General features: G+C 37.8%; 2 protein-coding genes and 1 pseudogene across 3 annotated transcripts in view; all 3 read left to right on the top strand.

The window, feature by feature from the left end:
- ZNF679 (zinc finger protein 679) overlaps positions 1 to 4041 on the top strand; it is a 35747-nt gene extending 31706 nt beyond the window's left edge. Inside the window, exon 5 of the mRNA XM_054560533.2 lies at positions 1862 to 4041. Within this exon, the coding sequence (XP_054416508.1) occupies positions 1862 to 2835 (974 nt within the window). The 3' untranslated portion in view covers positions 2836 to 4041. The remainder of the gene's footprint in view (positions 1 to 1861) is intronic.
- The window catches only part of LOC100436015 (zinc finger protein 736), a 308914-nt gene that overhangs the window by 215993 nt on the left and 70698 nt on the right, over positions 1 to 22223 (top strand). The gene's annotated exons all lie outside the window — the stretch shown is intronic.
- On the top strand, positions 9473 to 9960 carry PONPYGV1R-PS1844 (vomeronasal 1 receptor ponPygV1R-ps1844 pseudogene; annotated as a pseudogene).

The following is a 22223-nucleotide window of genomic DNA, read 5'->3' as shown; positions in this document are numbered from 1 at the left end:
TATATTTTGAAACCCTGATGTTATATATACTTATACATATAGACGTAATAGTTACAGACTCCTAGTAAATGGACTCATTTTACCATTATATAGTATCAATCTTTGTCTCATACTAGTAACTGACTCATTTTCTTTTTGTGTGTCTATAAAGATTTTTTCTTTGTGCTACACTGGAGATTTCATAACACCTCTAAATGTTACCACAATATTTTTTAAACTGGTAAACAAAAAATAACTTCAGTTGCATAGAAAAATTTGTCCTCATATATCTACCCTATACATCTTATTGATGTTGATAATTATATCTTTTTATGTTTTATGACTATTTTTATGCTTACATCTTTCAAATTTTAAAGAATAACTAAAAATGTTTTCTGCACGATCACAATACCACAGATTTTTATTTTTTGTATATGCATATGTTTTTCAGAAAGTTATGTATTTTCATATGATTATGTATTTTTTTCATCATGTTATTTTAAGTGGAAGGACTTCTTTTCAGCATTTTATTTAGGGCACATGCAGTGCTTATATGCTTTTCCAGCATGTGTTTATTCTGGAAGATCTTTATTTTTTCTTTATTTTGTAGTACATTTTTGCTGTGTTTATTATTCTCACCACGAAGATTTTTTTTCAGCACTTTGACCATTGTACACAGTTCTTTTCTGACCTGCAAGCTTTCTGTTGTCAAATGTCTCAGGGGACTATGCTTATAAATAATACCTCATTTTTATCTTACAGGTCCCAAGATTGCCTTCTGGTTAGTGACTTTTGAAACTTTGTTTAAATATGTGTTATGGATCTTTTTGTGTATATCCTAGTTTGTTTAGCTTCTTCATTTCTTACATTATTTTTTTCTTAGTTTTAAATTTTTTCAGTTATTCTTTTTTAATTCCACGATTGTTTTGTTTTTATTATTCCAAGCCTGTTGTTGATATTCTTATTTTTCTGATTTTATTTAGGTGTCTGGTTTTCCATTTTTCTCACTGAGCATAATATGGATTATCTTATGTTTTTAAAAGTAATATATGCCTTTTTATTTTTGTAGTTGCTTTTTCAAAATTTTTGATTTTTTTGATTAGACCATGTTGTCCTCATGTTTTGTATACATCGTAATCTTTGGTTGAGATTTCAACATTAACATAAAACTACCTTTCATGATCTTTATAATGCAGCTCTTTCCTGGCATAGCCTGAAACCAATTTTCTTTCTTGGCTAGAGATTCACGGAGTCTCTCAAACATGCTCTCAGGATGTGTCTTGTCTGCAATTTTGTATTTATTTTTCCATTAAAAGACTTCTCCATGTTTCTTCTTACCAGTAGGTAGCTACTTTCTGCACCTATTTTCTGTCCATGTACTACAGTCTTTCTGCTGTTGTAACATTCACTAGTGATCTCAAAAGACTTAAACGTGTCATTTCAAAGTATACTACCATTTGATTCAGCACTTTCTATCATGGAAGACAGAAAGGCCCGCATAAGCCAAAAGTAAAGATATAGGTGCCAGTATTTTTCTGGTCTTTTGTAATAAAAGCCAGTTTACTCCTGAAGACACCATGTTCTTCTGTTGGGGATGAAGAAGGGCTGTGTTGGGTAAATGTATCAGACTTTTCTTTTCTGTCTGTATGGCTCTTGGTATTGTGCCCACCTGGTGCACACACTTTATTTATAAATTTCCAGAAAAGGTATTTTGATCACTATGTTTTTGTTGCATTTATACACCTATGAAGAAATTACGGCTTGTGGTAATTTGATATGCCATTTTGCTAATGTACCTTGTATAATTTTATGTATTCGATTTGTGAAGTATATTTATCTGGGTGTAGTAAGCGAAGTAACTTGTGATTTTTATGTCTTTCAGTTACATGTTCTCATTTCACCCAAGACCTTCCACCAGAGCTGGGCATAAAAGATTCACTCCAAAAAGTAATACCCAGAAGATATGGAAAATGTGGACATGATAATTTACAAGTACAAAAATGTAAAAGCATGGGTGAGTGTGAGGTGCAAAAAGGAGGTTGTAATGAAGTTAACCAATGTTTGTCAACTACCCAAGACAAAATATTTCAGACTCATAAATGTGTCAAAGTCTTCAGTAAATTTTCAAATTCCAATAGACATAAGACAAGACATACTGGAAAGAAACATTTCAAATGTAAAAAATATGGCAAATCATTTTGCATGGTTTCACAGCTAAATCAACATCAGATAATTCATACTAGGGAGAATTCCTACAAATGTGAAGAATGCGGCAAACCTTTCAACTGCTCTTCAACCCTTACTAAACATAAAAGAATTCATACTGGAGAGAAACCCTACAGATGTGAGGAATGTGGCAAAGCTTTTACCTGGTCCTCAACCCTTACTAAACATAAGAGAATTCATAGTGGAGAGAAACCCTACACATGTGAAGAATGTGGCCAATCCTTTAGCCGCTCCTCAACACTTGCTAACCACAAGAGAATTCATACTGGAGAGAAACCATACACATGTAAGGAATGCAGCAAAGCCTTTAGCTTATCCTCATCCCTCGCTTACCACAAGAGAATTCATACTGGAGAGAAACCCTACACATGTGAAGAATGTGGCAAAGCCTTTAACTGCTCCTCAACCCTTAAGAAACATAAGATAATTCATACTGGAGAGAAACCCTACAAATGTGAAGAATGTGGGAAAGCCTTTGCCTTCTCCTCAACTCTTAATACTCATAAGAGGATTCATACTGGAGAGGAACCCTACAAATGTGAAGAATGTGACAAAGCTTTTAAGTGGTCCTCAAGTCTTGCTAATCATAAGAGTAAGCATACTGGAGAGAAACCCTACAAATGTGAATAATGTGATAAAGTCCAGCCTTCAGACCTTATAATACATAAAATAATTTATACTTGAAAAAATCACTACAAGCGTAAAGAATGTGGCCAAGCCTTTAACCAGTTCCAAACCTTTATTGTACATAAGAGAATTAATATTGAACAAAAGTCTTGTAAATGTTAAAAAAAAAAGTAACAAAGCCTTTAACCAGCCCTCAAACCTTAAGGAACCTAAGAGAATTTATTTGAGAAAAAAAATTTTTTGAGATGAAGTCTCACTTTGTCACCCAGGCTGGAGTGCAGTGGCATGATCTCAGCTCACTGCAACCTCTGCCTCTTGAGTTCAAGCAATTCTTCTGCCTCAGCCTCCTGAGTAGCTGGGATTACAGGCGCATGCAACCACACTGGCTGATTTTGTATTTTTAGTAGAGATGGGGTTTCACCATGTTGGCCAGGCTGGTCTTGAACTCCTGACTTCAGGTGATCTAACTGCCTCTCAGCCTCCCAAAGCCTAAGAGAGTTTATATTAGAGAGACTCTATGAAGGTAAAAAATGTGACAAAACCTTTAAGCACATCTCAGGCCTTACACAATATCAGATAATTCATTCTAGAGAGAAACCCTACAAAAACAAAAATGTGGTTAAAAGCTTTAGCTTTTAACTAGTCTTGAACCCTTATTCTACATTAAGAGAATTAATACTGAAGAGAAACCCTACAATAAGGAATAGGGAAATGTCTTTAAAAAGTCCTCAAACTTTTTGTTTGAATAAATGTAAGATAATTGATATTGGAGACAACCCCTGCAATTGTTAAAAAAAAAAAAAAAATGTGGCAAAGTCTTTAACTGGTTTTCCATCCTTATTAATTAAAAAATTTTATGCTGGAGAGAAACTCTACATACATAAGAAATGTAACACAGCATTTAACCGCACCTCAAACTTTCTAACAAAGAGGAATCATCCTGGTGAGAAACTCCAGAAATGTGTTAAGTGTGGCAAGGCCTTTAAATGGTAGTCACACATTAGGGTAGGTAAGATAATTTATACTGAAGAAAACTCCTACAAAAATGAAGAATGTGGCAAAACTTTTAACAAATTCTCACACCTTATGGCACAAGAAAGCATTTATACCAGAGAAAAATTGTACAAATACAAAGAATGTGGAAAGCCATTAATATCTGTTCACATCTTACTCAATATCAGAAACTTTATACTTAATAAAAGCATTATAAGCCAGGTGTGGTGGCTCATGACTGTAATCCCAGCACTTTGGGAGGCCAAGGCAGGTGGATCATGAGGTCCAGAGTTCAAGACCATCCTGGCCAACATGGTGAAACCCCATCTCTACTAAAAATAGAAAAATTAGCCAGGTATGGTGGCATGCACCTGTAATCCCAGCTACTTAGGAAGCTGGGGCAGGAGAATTACTTGAACCCAGGGGGTGGGGGTTGCGGTGAGCCGAGATTGGGCCACTGTACTCCAGCCTGGGCAACAGAGCAAGACTCCATCTCAAAAAAAAAGTATTATACATGTGATTACTGTAAAAAGACCTTCAGAAAATATAGGCCTTTAAAGTAAAGACTATGTATTCTGAAGACAAGCATTTCAAACATAAAGAGGATTGTAGTACCTTTACTTGTAATATAGATTTTATTGTACACATTTTATATTAAAGGAAAACCCTGAAGCAGATGCTCAAACTGGTCAACATCAGAGAATTTATATTTGAGAGAAAGCCTAAAAATATAATGAATGTGAAAGAACATTTGTTCAAAAACTACAGCTTAGAAAACACCAGTTTCTACTAAAAAATATTTTTGCAGACATAGCAGATGGGGAAAATATATTTAATGAAAAATTAAGTCTATATAAACATTTGAGGATTCACAGTAGAAAGAATGAAGGCACTGAAACTTCAGACATTACACTAAATCAGGGTGCTAGGTATAAAAATGATCCAAAGCTAACATTATATACATTTTAACGAAGTAGATTTTTTTGGAGATTTATAATTACATTTGAGGTATGCTTCTTTTTCTGTAAAAAAAATATAGATTTTCTGAAAAGCAAATAATAATGTAACTCAAGTCTCAAGTTACCTCATGTTGATTCTTTCTTCTCATTGTGAAAGTATTTGATCAATTGTTGCATCAGAGATATGAGAGTTTTTTTTATAGGTGTCCATTATTCATGAACTTTCCTATGAAAGAGTAAGGACATTAGGTTGTAACATGCATAATGAAAAATCTAAATGGAGAGGCTGTTTGTGGTTGACTTATAAAATTGTTTTAGTGATGTATAAAGTGGGTGTTCACAGTAATGTTCTGAATTCTAGTGAGAGGAAAACCTTTCAATGTTAGTAGTAAATTATTTTATCAATTGTACCTTTGTGTAATAAAATGCAATAAATTTAAAATTTTTTAAATATTATGTATGAACTTAATTTTTTCATTAAACAAAATTGTTTTTAATGTGTTAAGACTTGTGCTTTGAAAGAAGTGTTAATTTGCTATCAATTTTAACATGTCCCATCTTACTTAAAGTTCTAGGTTAAAGATGGTAACAATATAGTATTTGTTAATGTAGGGGAGTGACATGTCTAGTAATCTCTTTTTTGCCAGTGTGTGTTTGTTTGTTTGTTTTGAGACAGAGTCTTGCTCTGTCACCCAGGCTGGACTGCAGTGGCGCAATCTTGGCTCTCTGCAACCTCCACATCCTGGGTCCAAGCGATTCTCCTGCCTCAGCCTCCCAAGTAGCTGGAACTACAGGCATATGCCACCACACCTGGCTAATTTTTGTATTTTTAGTAGAGATGGGGTTTCACCATGTTGGCCAGGCTAGTCTTGAACTCCTGACCTCAGGTGATCCACTTGCCTCGGCATCCCAAAATGCTGGGATACAGGTGTGAGCCACCACACCTTGCCTGCCAGCGGTTTTAAACTGCAAATAAGTTGAAGAATTTTGTTCCCATAGGTCAAATTTGTATTCTTTTTTATCTTATTTAAAATTTTTTTAACTTTTGTGGGTAGATAGTGTGCATACACACTTATGGCATATATGAGATATTTTAACACAGACATACAATATTTAATTATAACAGCAGAGTAAATGAGGTATTCATCACCTCGAGCATGTATTTATCCTTTGTATTACAAACAATCAACTTTTAGTTATCAGTATGTGCAATTGAATTATTAACCATAGGGTCATTTTATGATCATAAAAATTACATGAGTATAATTAATATCCATACATTTCTGAGTTGATTAAATATTTTTTAAAATTTGTTTTATATATTTTTGTACATGTGACCTCTCTGCTGACAAACAAAAACAGACTTTTAGTTTCTATTTACATAGAGTTACATATACAAATATACTAAAGATACACCAGCTGGGTGCAGTGGCTCATGCTTGTAATCCCAGCACTTTGGGAGGCCAAGGTGAGTGGGTCATCTGAGGTCAGGAGTTCAAGGGAAGCCTGGCCAACATGGTGAAACCCCATCTCTACTAAAAATATAAAAAATTAACTGGCCATGGTGGTGCGTGCCTGTAATCCCAGCTACTCAGGAGGCTGAGGCAGGAGAATCGCTTGAAGCCGGGAGGTGGAGGTTGCAGTGAGGTGAGATGGCACCACTGCACTCCAGCCTGGGTGACAGAGTGAGACACCATCTAAAAATAAATAAAAGATATACCTTAAGTGTAAGAAAGTTATGTAGCAAGTGAGCATGTTTGTGAGTTTGTATGTATTTTCAGAAGAAAAGAACAATATTGAAACAAAGAAGATCATTTTAATAAGGTTGATAATTAACTAGAAACCAAGAAACCTCAGAGATTCTGAAAAAAATACATTTATATTCTGTGCCCTGTATTGAATTTGTAACTTTAAGATCTTATACACCCAAATCTTATCTCAAATTGTAATCCCCAAGTGTCAAGGAAGGGACTTGGTGGGAGGTGATTGGAGCATGGGGGTAATTTTCCCCCGTGCTGTTCTCATGATGTAAGTGAGTTCTCAAAAGATCTGATGGTTTTATAAGTGGTGGTTTTTTCTGCTTTCCTTCTCTCTTGCTGCCTAATGAAGAAGGTACTTGCTTCTCCTTTGCCTTCCACCATAATTGTAGGTTTCCTTAGACCCTCCCCAGCAATGCAGAATTGTGAGTAAACTAAACCTCCCTTCTGTATAAATTACCATTCTTCGGTAGTATCTTTATAGTAGTGTGAAAACAGACTAATATAGAAAATTAATATGGGAGTTTGGGGCACTGCTATAAAGATAATTGAAAATGTGGAAGTGACTTTGGAACTGAGTAATAGGCAGAAGTTGAAAGTTTAGAGAGCTCAGAAAAAGACAGAGAGATGTGGGAGAGTTTGGAACTTCCTAGAGACTTGTTGAATGCTTTTGACCAAAATGTTAATAGTGATATGAATGATGAAGTCCAGGCTGAGGTGGTCTCAGATGGAGATGAGAAACTTATGTTTAAAATGGAAGCAGAATATAAAAATTTGGAAAATTTGCAGCCTGACCATGAGGTAGAAAATAAAACCCCATTTTTTGGAAAGAAATTCAAGCCACTGCAGAAATTTGCAAAAGTAAAGAGAAGCTGAATGTTGATAGCCAAGACAATGGGGAAAGTGTCTTCAGGTCATGTTAAAAGATATGAGGCGGGTCCTTCCATCACAGGCCAGGAGCCTTAGGAAGAAACAATGGTTTCGTGGTTGAGGCCCAGGGCCCCACTGCTCTATGAAGCCTCAGGACTTGGTGTCCTGCATCCCAGCTGCTCCAGATCCAGCTGTGGATAAAAGGGGCCAAGGTACAGCTTGGGTTATTTCTTCAGAAAGTGCAATCCTCAAGCCTTGGTGGCTTCCGTGTGGTATTGGGCATGTGAGTGCACATAAGACAAGAGTTGAGCTCTGGGAACCTCTGCCTAGATTTCAGAAGATGTATAAAAATGCCTGGATGTTCAGGCAGAAGTCTTCTACAGGGGCAGAGCCCTCATGGAGAACCTGCAATAGGGCAACGCAGAAGGGAAATGTGGGGTTGGAGCCCTCATGCAGAGTCCCCCCTGAAGCTGCCTACTGGAGTTGTGAGAAGGCCACTATACTCCAGACCCCAGAATGACAGATCCACCATGAGCTTGCACTGTGCACCTGGAAAAGCCACAGGCACCCAATTCCAGTCCATGAAGGAGCTGCCCAAGGCCATGAGGGCCCACCCCTTGCATCAGCATGGCCCAGATGTGGGACATGAAGTCAAATGAGATCATCTCAGAGCTTTAAGATTTAATGACTGCCCGGTTGGAATTCAAACTTGCACGAGACCTGTAGCTCTTTGGTTTTGGCAAATTTCTCCCATTTGAAATGGAAGAATTTATCTAATGCCTGTACCCCCATTGTATCTTGGAAGTAACTAACTTGCTTTTGATTTACAGGCTCATAGGTAGCAGGGATGAGACTTTGCAGTTAGACTTTTGGGTTAATGCTAAAATGAGTTAAGACTTTTGGGGACTGTTGGGAAAGCATGTTTGGTTTTGAAATATAAAAAGGGCATGAGATTTGGGAGCGGCCAGGGGCAGAATGATACCCACCGTGTTTTCATGATAGTGAGTGAGTTCTCATGACATCGGATGGTTTTATAAGTGGTAATTTTTCTGCTCTCCCTCTCTACTGCCACCTAGTAAAAAAGATACCTGCTTCTCCTTCACCTTCTGCCATTATTGTAAGATTCTTGAAGCCTCCCCAGCCATGTGGAACTGTGAATCAATTAAACTTCCTTTCATTATAAATGTTCCAGTCTTGGGTAGTATCTCTACAGCAGTGTAAAAAGAGACGAATGCACAAATATAAGATAGGACTATCTGTGTACTAGATGCTTCGTAATTAACCATAGTTATTCCTGCTTGATTTTCTTTGTAACTCTCAGTTGCAGATGGAAAATATTCATGGTGAAAATATAACATTGATTCTGCATGTGCAGAGGACATCAGTTCTTAGGCTGCAAAATGGCCTCTCTGAATTTAAATAAAAATTCTGCTTTTTAAACTTTCTGATTGTCTTTTGTTTTGTGACTTTTTATGTTTATCCTAATGATGTGTCCATCACAGCCCTTCCCATTTATTTCTGTGTTACGGCTACAGTTTTCTCACTGTTCTTTCTGTGCCACATCATTTCACACGCTACTTTGTAGGTTCTGATGAAAAAATTGGAATTTTTTAATATGGTGAAAAACTGTGTTAAACTTGGGAGTTTCAGCTTATTTATAGCTTCTCAATGTAGCTTCCACATAAGTTAATTGAGATAAGAGGCATACACTGTCCACAGGTGAGACAATTAAATCCGATAGCACTATTTGTCTTTGTAAAAAATTTTTTATTAGATTCTAAGACAAACTGTAGCATATACAAAATTATTTAGAAAATGTATCTTAGAAATCTGAGGCGGGTGGGTCACAAGGTCAGGAGAGTTAATATTAAGGGATAATTATTAAATGTAATTTTTACGATATATTTATAGCACAACTTAAGTTTTCATGCAGGATCTTGTATTTTTGAGTGTGAATGTTAAATGTTGCAAATAAAATGAGCTCTATGAATTTAAAAATTGGAATAATATTTCCTTTTCATATTAATGTTACATATTATGAACATATAATGTTTCATATTAATGTTACAATTTTGAGAGATTTTTCTATTATTTTATGATTATTTTTTAGTGGGTGAGGTTCACAGTCTACAGTTTTCACTTACTCACCTAACCGTAGCCAACATTTTGGTCATTTTCTCTGGGAAAATTTTGGAGATTATGGCAGATTTAGATTAAAACAATTACTCAGTTATTTTTCATGCAAAGATGTTTATTGTGTTCACAGAGTGACCAATCATGTGACAGGTAGCAACATCTGATTTTTAGTGTCTTCCACTACATTGCCGTCAGCACCAGAAACTAAAGGTTTCCAAGTGAAAGTAAAAGCCCTGAAGTATATTGACTCCTCCCATGTTCTGCTGCACCCAGAATATGCTGTAAATATCAGAGTTTCTATTGCTATTGCTGACAAGTTAAATAAGAGAAAAAGCACAGAAAAACTGAGTTATCTTTAAGTTCTATCTAGGTGATGGTATTAATATTGTAATCGCTTATAAGATAGCAAGAATTGGCCAGGTGCGGTGGCCCACACCTGTGATCCTGGCACTTTGGGAGGCCGAGGTGGGCAGATCACAAGGTCAAGAGTTCAAGACCAGCCTGGCCAATATGGAGAAACCCCGTCTCTACTAAAAATAGAAAAAATTAGCCGGGCATGGTGGTGCATGCCTGTAATCCCAACTATTCAGGAGGCTGAGGCAGGAGAATTGCTTGAACCCAGGAGGCGGAGGTTGCAGTGAGCTGAGAACGCACCACTGCACTCCAGCCTGATAGTGAGTGACAGAGTGAGACTACATCTCAAAAATCAAAAAACAATAAAAAAAAAAAAGGCTTACTCTGTTTGGTCTAATGCAAAGTAGTTTTTTCTCTTCTAAATGTAAATGGTAAATAGGGTTTCTATGATCATAAGTATATAAGGTCTTTTAAGATGATCACTAAGATTAGAACAAAATTCATAGGCTTTTAGTAACATAAATTTTAATTTTTTTCTAATAGAAGTGAAGAAGCAATAGAAATAAGTTGTTAAAATGAGTTCAAGGAAACTACACATGTGGTCATTAAATAATATTTAAAACCACGTTGTAAGTGACTGGTTAGTAATTCTAATTTGTTTCATTTTAGTCACTGAGAAAACAATATGCTTTAATCATTCTATATGAAAAAGTAGTCTTTTTTTTTTTTTTTGAGACAGAGTCTCGCTCTCTCACCCAGGATAGAGTACAGTGGCGCAACCTCAGCTAACTGCAACCTCTGCCTCTCAGATTCAAGTGATTCTCCTGTCTCAGCCTGTTGAATAGCTGGGATTACAGGCAAGTGCCACCATGCCCAGCTAATTTTTGTATTTTTAGTAGAGACGGGGTTTCACCATTTTGGCCAGGCTGGTCTCGAACTCCTCACCTCGTGATCTGCCCACCTTGGCCTCCCAAAGTGCTGGGATTATAGGCGTGAGCCACCGCACCTGACTGAAAAAGTGTTCTTATATTAGTGCTTTCAAAACTTTGAGAAACTTTAGACCACTCAATGAATAATGATGTACATTTAGATCACAAATTTTAAATAAAATAATAGGCTTATTCTAGCTTTTTTTTTTTTCAGATGGTGTTTTGCTGTGTTGCCCAGGCTGGAGTGCAGTGGTGCGATATCGGCTCACTGCAGCCTCTGCCTCCCAGGTTCAAGTGATTCTCCTGCCTCACACTCCCAAGTAGCTGGGATTACAGGCACCTGCTATCACACCCAGCTAATTTTTGTGTTTTTAGTAGAGTCAGAGTTTCAATATGTTGGCCAAACTGTTCTCAAACTCCTAATCTCAAGTAATCCACCTGCCTGGGCCTCCCAAAGTGCTAGGATTGTAGGTTTGAGCCACTGCACCCAGCTTTGTTCTAGCTTTTAATATAAAAGATATTTTTCAAAAGTACCATTAGTGATTCTTTTAAGTAATGGGAGGAATAAGGTCATTAGAAACCATTTACCAACCAAAGTATTTGTGATAGGCTTTGTTTTGAGCACTTTGAACCCTAAATGAAGTTCTCTATACTATCTAGGGGTGAAAAAAGTTGTTTTTAAATTCTGCTTCATTTCTAATAAATTAGAAAATTCAAAGCAAAAATGTTAAATAAAAAATGGAAAAAAAAAATTGAGTGAGAGGGGACTGGCCATAATGGCTAATATTAAAGCTCGCTATCTGGTGGTCCCTGATTACGTCCTGGTTCTGCCACTTATAGGCTCTGTGACCTGGAGACAGTTTCTTGACATCTCTGTGCTTGACTCTTCAGCTGTACAGTAAGGATAATACTGCCTAAATCCTAGGGTTTTGATAAAATTAAAGCAATTAATACAAATGAAGGTGTCAGAAGAGTGCCCAGCATAGAGCGAGTGTACAGAAAATTTGTTAGCTCTGGTGATTTGTAAAGTTTTTTAGATCAGGACCAATGTTAAGCCTGGGATCAACAAGGTGGCCACACCAAGGGGTTGTAATTTATGTTCATTTTAATTGGTCAGTTTGGGACTATGATAGTCGATGGATATTTTTAATACTATCCTTGGCAAATTCTCATATAGTCTCACACAGCATGAATATAAATACTAAAGAAAGATCCCTCATCTTGTACTGCTCTTTACCACTCTAGTAACACTAGAGAATAAGCACTTAAATGCTGAGTGTTGTCAGTTTTAAAATTAGAGAAAGAGGCAAATTGTTTTCTGATCTATTTGTTTAATAAATTCTTTTTTGCCAACTAATTTTTTATGTTCACTTGATAAATTTAAAGGTAGTTTAAAATATATACTTAAATAACTTTATAAGTGAAGAAAATCATTTATGTTGAGAGAATTTTACTTTAAACAGTTGCTTTAGAGTCTGTCTTTGAAAGTATTCTATTGTCAAATAAGGCCAGGCACGGTAGCTCACGCCTATAATCCAAGCACTTTGGGAGGCTGAGGCAAGCGGATCTCCTGAGGTCGGGAATTTGAGACCAGCCTGACCAACATGGAGAAACCCCGTCTCTACTAAAAATGCAAAACTAGCTGGACATGGTGGCACATGCCTGTAATCCCAGCTACTTGGGAGGCTGAGGCAGGACAATCCGTTGAACCTGGGAGGCGGAGATGGCAGTGAGCCGAGATCGCACCATTGCACTCCAGCCTGGGCAACAAGAGCAAAACTACGTCTCAAAAAAAAAAAAAAGAAAAAGAAAAAGAAGAAAGAAAGAAAGAAAAAGAAAAAGAAGAAAGAAAAAAAGAAAAAGAAGAAAGAAACAAAAAGAAAGGAAGGAAGAAAGAAAGAATTGTATTATTCTGAACAGTAATAATTAACATTTTATTATTGAGTGGTAGGTTCAGACTATTCACAATATCAAAAGTTTACTTACCTACATCGCTAAATAAGCAAACCATGTGTAATTAAAAATATATGTATATTTTCCTGAAATTATAAGATATGAAGAAACATTTATTTCTCTGGCCCAGTTTTTTAAAGTTAATTTTTTTAAAAAAATACACGTATTACTAGTATATTTGGTTGACTAATGAAAATTGTATACATTTATGGGGTACAGTGTAATGTTTTGATATATGTATAAAATATTAACTAAGTCGACTAACATATCTATCACCTTACTTACCTAGCATTTTTTGTGGTGAGACATTAAAACTTACTGTTAGTTATTTTGAAATATACATTATCATTGACTATAATCACTCTACTGTGCAATAGATCTCAAAATCTCTTTGTCCTGTCTGTAAAACTTTGCATTCTTTTATCAACAACTGCCTCTGGTAACCAATTATTCCACATTCTACTTTGTAAATAACAAATGCAACTTTATTAGAGTGTACATATAAGTGAAATCATGCAGTATTTTTCTTGTGTGTCTGGGTTATTGTACCTAGCAAATATTCTCTAAATTTATCCTTATTTTTTCAATTGACAATATTTCCCTCTTTTTAAGGCTACATAGTATTCCATTGTGTATACTATTATTCTAAATGTATATACCACCATTAAAATAAAATTGTAATTCAAATAGATATTCATCTATTGGTTGGAAAACTCATGTATAATGGAAAAATATTTGTGTGAAAGCATGTATTAACAATTCAGCATATAAATATCTCGTTAATAATAGCTAATTTGTACTGAGCACTAACCATAACACTATACATGTGTTAATAAATTTTGTTGTCACATTGATGTAGTCTGGCTGTGTCCACACCCAAATGTAATTTTGAATTTTAGTTCCCATAATTCCTATGTGTCATGGGAGACACCTGGTGGGAGGTGATTGAATCCTGTGGTCAGTTACCCTCATTCTGTTCTCATGACAGTGAGTGAGTTTGCATAAGATCTGATAGTTTTATAAGGGACTTTTCTCCCTTTTGCTCAGCACATTTTCTCTTCCTATCACCATATGAAATAGGATGTGTTTGTTTCCCCTTTCATTATGATTGTAAGTCTCCTGAGGCCTCCCCAGCCATGCTGAACTGTGAGTCAAATTAACCTCTTTCCTTTATAATTTACCTAGTCTTGGGTGTGTCCTTATAGCAGTGTGAGAATGGACTATTAGACACAGTAACTTAATAACAAAGGTATTATTATCCTCAATTTATAAAGAAAGAAACAGAGCCAGAGAGAGAAATAACTTGCTCACAATAGCAGAGCCAGTATTAAAACACAAGCAACTTTGACTCCAGGGATAATGCTCTTGAATACAACAATAAAAACCCTGTCAAACAGAAAAGAAGTTACCTTTAACATCCATTCTTAAAAATTTAACAAAAATTAAAAAGGATACATTTGTATTGTTACATACGTACAAATGTGAATGTATAACATAAATGAAAAATACTTCATATAAGCCAGAAAAAGATAATTATTTTAATGAATAAAATTGGAAAGCAGTGAAATTAATTATTATTTGCAGATGATATCTTTGTTTACTTAGAAACACAACAAAAGCAACTGAAAGGCTATTTTAGATATCTATTCAGGAGGGTAGGCAAAATTCTTAGATGACCCTCAGGTTCCCACTTCAGTGCACACCTGCTGTGTAATCCTTTTCTCCTGAGTGTGAGAAAATGTGTGTGACTGTGGTGGGACATTTTTCATATAATTAGGTTACTAATGTATTGGCTTCCTGTTTATCATAAGAGAAATTATCTTGATTAGACTAAATTTAATCAGAGGTGTTTCTAAAAGAAAAAGCACATCATGGAAAAACACCCCTGCTTCCCTGAAATTAATCAAACTTCTAGGTAAGCCATGTTGTAAGCTGCTTATGGTGGCCACATGGCAATGGATATATTTGTATATTGCCTCCATTTCTGCCTTCAACATGTTGCTTTCTGTAGGGATAATTGGAGGATCTCATGGCAGAGAAAAGAGAAGAGATCTCGCTTATGCAAGAAATAATCACCCTTCATCTGGGACAGCTTAATAAAAACAGAGACCAGAACGTGACCACATCAATGGGAAACAAAGACAACTTGGTTGAAAGGGCTCACTGGCATTAGGAAGCAATGTCTACACAGCTGAAGTAAATGATCAGCCTCTGGGATACCAATAGTCTACCAACAAAGCTGAATTCGTTCTCATTCCGATTAAATTAGCATTTCTGTTCCATTCTGTTAACTCAGTTTTACATAATTCATGACAAAAATACCAGGCAGACCAGTAAGTACTCTCCTAGAATTGAACTTATCATGAAAAAGCATACCCAATTATTTAATTTCAACATTGGAAAATGTTGAAAAAATAATGAATTTATTAATAATAATTTGACATTGAAATTTCAGAGAATTCTACTATTCTGTAATAGAATATCGAACTTTGAACATCTTAACATATTTCTTGAATGCACAAATTGTGATGTGGATCATTTCTCTTTTAGATTAACACAATAAGAGTAACAATTAGAGAAAATATTTGAAATAAAATAAGAGTCATCAGAACCACATCTTTCAATGGCTTGGCATAATTGCCATGCTCTTTGAAATGGTCAAGAAGCAAAGACTAGATTTTGGCTTTGCCCAATTATTAAGTCCTTGACCTTTTAAAATCTAATATTCTGGCTAAAAAATTAGGAGGGAATATTTTTTAGGTGGCTGCCTAGAGTGTCCAAGGCAATATGAGAAGAATTTTGATAGTTAGGCAAGAAAATGCATACTACATACCCACACTACTCTTCTCTGATTTACTTTAACATTGAAAGATTGGAAATTGCAAATCTAGTCCCTCAATTGAGGGTAAATTCACAAAGGTTCATGTCTCAGCTGAGGAAGTTATTGTATGAAACTTATAGGTAACGGATGTCATTAGCTGCAAAAAACAAAACAGTATGACTACATTCAGTAACAATCTAGCCATGCAAATGATAGACCAATTAGATTAATATCCTAATAGGTGCATGTAGAAAGCATTTATGTGCAATATTGTGACCCTCCCCCAAGCACCTTTTTCTTTTTTTTTTTAATTTTTTTTCTTTTTATTATTATTATTATTATTATTATTATACTTTAGGCTCTATGGTACATGTGCGCAACGTGCAGGTAAGTTACATATGTATACATGTGCCATGCTGGTGCGCTGCACCCACCAACTCGTCATCTAGCATTAGGTATATCTCCCAATGCTATCCCTCCCCCCACCCCACAACAGTCCCCGAAGTGTGATGTTCCCCTTCCTGTGTCCATGTGTTCTCATTGTTCAATTCCCACCTATGAGTGAGAATATATGGCCCAAGCACCTTTTTCTATCTCCTTACAGAGATACCAGTTTTTCCTATACTGGGAACTGAGAATGCTCAGTGTTCAGAGTTGATACTGGGAACATAGTTAACCACATTTCTTCTATATTATAAAGAAATTTTATGAATCTTACTCTGCCTCAGAAAGGCTTTTAGTAAAAGATTGTTCATGTATAACACTCTATTTGGATTCATGGAAATTTTCAATATTCCATTTAAGTCAGAGACACTGAAATGTCAACCAAATTTCATAAAACATATTTGAATGAGATCAAGCCTTTCTCAGCTAAGAATTTTATTTCATTAGTACATTTAGAGGAAAATAATAAATGTTTGTACTTTAGGCCAAATCACAGTGTTTGCCACATGGGAATGATTCAGACAAGTGCTCTTCATCATTACTCTTAAAGTAGCACTAGCAAAACACCTATTTCCTGGCACCAGCTGGCCTGTTTTTCACTGATATGAAGTGCAGAAGGCATTGAAACAGTGAAGAAGGGTGATATAAATGGAATGAAGTACAATTGTTAATAAAAAGTAGCATGACCCATAGTTAACCCGGACCATACACAGACTACTCACCAGTTGTCAGGGAGTCGAACACGCATATCTGTGGACCAAACCGATGACGTTTCTCCACACCTACCAAAGGGAATCAGGTTCCCACATGCACTTAGGAAAAAAGGAAGACCAGGTGGGCACCAGATATTGGGTGAAATTCACCCCCGATATTTCACGTGGGTCCTTTTCTATTTTCCCTAAGTGTTGGCCGGTCTGAGAAATAAAGGGAAAGAGGACAAAGAGAGAAATTTTAAAGCTGGGTGTCCGGGGGAGACATCACATGTTGGCAGCTTCCATGATGCCCCCCAAGCCACAAAACCAGCAAGTCTTTATTAGTGATTTTGAAAAGGGGAGGGAGTGCACGAATAGGGTGTGGGTCACAGAGATCACATGCTTCACAAGGTAATAGAATATCACAAGGCAAATGGAGGCAGGGCGAGATCACAGGACTAGGGCGAAATTAAAGTTGCTAATAAAGTTTTGGGCACGCATTGTCATTGATAACATCTTATCAGGACATAGGGTTTGAGAGCAGACAACCAGTCTGACCAAAATTTATTAGGTGGGAATTTCCTTGTCCTAATAAGCCTGGGAGTGCTACGGGAGACCAGGGCTTATTTCATCCCTCTGCTACAACTGTAAAAGACAGCCATTTCCAAAGCGGTCATTTCAGAGGCCTCCTCTTAGGGATGCATTCTCTTTCTCAGGGATGTTCCTTGCTGAGAAAAAGAATTCAGCAATATTTCTCCTATTTGCTTTTGAAAGAAGAGAAATATGGCTCTGTTCCGCCCAGCCCACAGGCAGCCAGAGTTTAAGTTTATCTCCCTTGTTCCCTAAACATTGCTGCTATCCTGTTCTTTTTTCAACGTGCCCAGATTTCATATTGTTTAGACAATTTGTGCAGTTAATGCAATTATCACAGGGTCCTGAGGCGACATTCATCCTCAGCTTATGAAGATGACAGGATTAAGAGATTAAAGTAAAGACAGGCATAGGAAATCACGAGAGTATTGATTGGGGAAGTGATAAGTGTCCATTAAATCTTCACAATTTATGTTCAGAGTTGCAGTAAAGACAGGCGTAAGAAATTATAAAAGTATTAATTTGGGGAACTAATAAATGTCCATGAAATCTTCACAATTTATGTTCTTCTGCCATGGCTTCAGCTGATCCCTCCATTTGGGGTCCCTGACTTCCCGCAACACTGAACCTTGGTGTGAGAGTCACCATCCTACCTGTGGACTGCATTCACGTATGAGAGTCACAATTCCAACTTTTGACTGCCTCTGAGTGTGACATTCAGGACGTTGTAAGGAGGCTGTGTTCAGGTGGGAGGATGAGAATCCTTATTGTCAGCCAGATGTGCATATGAGAGTCAGAATCTGACCTGTTTGCTGGTTTCTGTTATGACAATCTCTGTACCACCTGAGTGTTTTATAGGGCACATGTGAGACTCACAATCTGCTTTGAGACCTTTGTGCTTGCCCAGGTGTTTCTTACAATACCAAATGTAGGATCTCACCCATTGCCCTAAGCCCAGGCATGAGAGTAAACATCTCTCCTATTTTTGGGTCCAGGTAGGACAGTCATTTTTGTTCCTGTTATCTGGTTACAGAAATCAGTCAACATCCCTCCTGTGCCTCAATCCACATGTGACAGACATGATCCAACTGTGGACTGTGTCTGTCAGTGAGATTCAGGAACTCACTATTTTGCCCTCTCTTATGTAAAGGTGACAATTTTAACAGTCAGCTGAGTGTGCATACAATAGTCACAACCTCAGTGTTCTGCTGGGTCCTATGATGACACTCTCTGTACCATCTGAGGGCTTTACAGAATATGCATGTGTGTGGTAATCACCTGTGATATTTTTTAAAGTAGAAAACCCAGAACTTTATTTTTTGGCCTAATTCCAGCTATGAGAGAGAGTCAACACCTCTCTTATTGGTGGGCTCCAGGTATAAGAGTCATCACTGGGCCTGTAAGCTGGATCCAGATATGATCCACCATCTGACCTTTGGCCAGATCCACATTGGATGGTCAATATTCTAACTGTGTATTGTGTCCTCATATGAGAGTCAGGACCTCACCAGTAAGTTTTGTCAATGTGTGAGGGAGACAATTTTAATTGTCCGCTGGGTGTACCTATAAGAGTCACAATTTTACTTCTGTGCTGGATGCTGATATGACACTCTTTATATCCCCCAAAGACTTTATAGAATATGCATGAGTGTGATATATTGTGTGATCTTTCTACAAGTAGAAGGTCCAGATCATTGTCTGTTTTTCTAAGCCTAGCTAGAAGAGTTACAATTTCTTCTATTGGCTGGGTTCACATATGCGAGTCTTCATTATACCTCTGAGCTGGGCCAAATGTGTGACCATCCCACCTGTGGGCAAAGACTAGGAGGGAGAGTCACATCAACTAGGTGCTGGGCCAGCGATATGTCAGTATTTTTGCTAAGGGCAGGGTCCTGGCAATAAAAGTCACATCTCCTGGGTGCTAGGAAAAGCAATATGTCACAATCCACCCTGTAAACATGTTCCAGGTAGAAGACGGTCACACCATCTAGGTGATGGGCCCAGTGATATGTAACCATTTCTCATGTAAACAGATTCAGGGCAAAAAAGAGTCACATAACATAGGTGATGGGCCAAAGGATATCTCATGGTAACCCCTGTGGACTGGCCCAGGCAGAAAGGGAGAGTCACATCGCCTAGGTGATTGGCCCAGAGATATCTCACAATACCCCAGGAGGGCAGAGCCCAAGCAGGAAAGTCACATTATCTAGGCACTCAACCTAAGTATAATTTACAATCTAAACTGTAGGTGCAGCCTAGGCAAAGAGGAAAATCAGTCAGATACTGAGCGAAGGTATATGTCACAATCACACCTGTGAAAGTGTCCAGAGATACAATTTACAATCTCTCACATGCCCGACTTCAGGATCAGAGTCAATACCTCCTGTGATTTGCACCCAAAAGGCAAGTAACAACCTCAACAGTGGACTGGATCCATGTTTGAGAGCCACAACTCCACCTGCAGACAGTGTTCCACTAAAAAAGTCAAAATATCACAGGGGTGCTGAATCTTGGTCCAAGAGGTGTATGGAATCCATATATGATAATAACAATGCCAACTTTGACCGCTTCTAAGTGTGAGATTCAGAATCTTACCAGTGCACTGTGTTCATTTGGAAAGTGACCATACTGTTGGCTGGTTGTGCATATGAGAGTAACAATTTCACCTGTGTTTTGTGCCCTTTTATAATGCTCTCTGTAGTACCTGAGGGCATACCTAAGGTATGCACAAGAGTCACAATACTCTCTGAGATTTGCATGCTTGTGTGGACACATGATCTTACTGATTACTTTAAGCCCAGAGAGGAGAGTCAACATGTGTCCTATTTTCTGTGCCTAGGAATGAGATTTATCACTGTACCTGTGAGAGGGGTCCAGAAATGAGTCACTATCCCACCTTTGTGCAGATCCATATATGACCGTCACAATATCAACTGTGAACTGCATCCACAAGGGATTTAGGACCTCAGCAGTGATCACTGTCTGTGTGTGAGGGTGACAATCTTAATTTTTGACTAGATGTGTATATGAGATTAACAATCTTACCTCTGTGCTGGGCCCTGTTTTGACATACTCTGCCTGTACCACCTGAGGGAATTATACCAGTTATACCATATGTTAGGGTTTCACAGTCCTCTGTGACCTCCACACAGGTAGGAAAAGCAGGACCTTACCCATGGTCCTAAGTCTAGCTATGAGTCAATAACTGTCCAATTGGCTTGGTCTAAGTATGAGAGTCAACACCATGCTTGTAAGCTGGATCTAGAAATTACTCACCATGCAGCCTGAGGCCAGATCCACATATGACAGTCACAATTCCAACTCTGGACTACATCCATGTGTGAGATTCAGAATCTCACCAGAGCACTCCGTCCATGTGTGAAGGTGACAATTCCGATTGTTGGCTAGATGTGTCTACGAGAGTCACAATCGCCCCTGTGTGCTGAGCCCTGTTTATCACTCTCTATACACCCCGAGGGCTTTATAAAATACATGTGAGTGTAATAATCTTTTGTGACCTTTTCATAATTACTAGACCAAGGCTTTTAGTTGTTGCCCTAAGCCTAGCTATTAAAGTCCAAATTTCTCCTATTGGCTGGGTCCATGTAAGAAAGACATCATCATGACTGTTGCCTGGGCCTAGATATAGGTCATAATCCCACCTGTGGGCAGAATCAGGGAGGAAAGTCACATCATCTGAATGCTGGGCCAGGGAAATGTCAATATCCCTCCATGGGCAGGACCCATGCAGGAAAGCCATATCACCTTTATGCTAGGCTTAGTAATATGTCACAATGCCCACTTAGGAAGAACTCAATCAAGAGCCACATCACCTTGGTGCTTAGCTTAGCAATATATCACAATCCTTTGTGTAGGCAAGGCCCATGCAGGAAAGGGGAGTCACATCACCTAGGTGCTGGGCCCAGTAATGTGTCACAATCCACCCTGTTAACAGGGCCCAGTCATGAGAGGAGAGTCATATCACCTAGATAACATGCCCAGATTATATGTCACAAATCTTACTGGAGAAAGGGATAGTCAGGAAAGTAGAGTCTCATCACCTAGGGGATGGTCTCAGAGATACCTTACAATGCCTCTTGTGGGCAGGGTCCAGGCAGGACAGTCACATCACCTAGGTGTTTGGGCCAGGTGTGTCACAATCCCAACTGTTACCTGAGCTCAGGCAAGATGGTAAAGTCAATCAGGTGCTGGGAAAAAATTATATGTCAGAGTCACACCTGCAGTAAGGTCCAGGGATGAGATTCCCAGTCCCACATATTTCCTGGCTCAAGGTATAAGAGAAAACACCTTTTGTGAATTGTATTTAAGTACACAAGTTACAATCTCAATTGTGGACAGAATTCATGCAGAAGAGCTCCAGCCTCACCTGCAAACACTATCTCATTAGGGCAGTCCACAGCCTCACAGGTGTGCTGAGTTTTGGTATAAAATCACCATTCTACCTGTGAACTGCATCCATGTAACAGATTCAACTTTCAATGGATGTGGGAGTGCTACTCAGAACCTCAACAATGGGCTGTGTCCATATGGAATGATGACATTCCTCACTGTATGTTGTGTGTGCACAGAAGAATCACAATGTCACCTGTGTGCTGGGCCTTTGTATGACACCCTCTGTTCTACTCAAGAGCTTTTTTTTTAATTTTTTTTTTTATGCATGAGAATGAAAACCTGCTCTGAGACCTTCATACTGGTATAAACTCATGATCCTACATATTGCCCCAAGTTCAGGTATGAGAGTCAACATTTCTCTTATTTGTTGGGTCCAGGTATAAGAGTCATCAGTATGCCTGTAAGCTGGGTCCAGAAATTTGTCACCATCCCACTTGTGGATGGATCCATATATGACAGTCACAATTCCAACTGTGAAC

Source organism: Pongo abelii, chromosome 6, assembly GCF_028885655.2.
Source record: "Pongo abelii isolate AG06213 chromosome 6, NHGRI_mPonAbe1-v2.0_pri, whole genome shotgun sequence".
NCBI classification, from domain to species: Eukaryota; Metazoa; Chordata; class Mammalia; order Primates; family Hominidae; genus Pongo; species Pongo abelii.
Note: the sequence above shows the minus strand (reverse complement) of the source record. Positions and strands in the feature narration are given on the sequence as shown.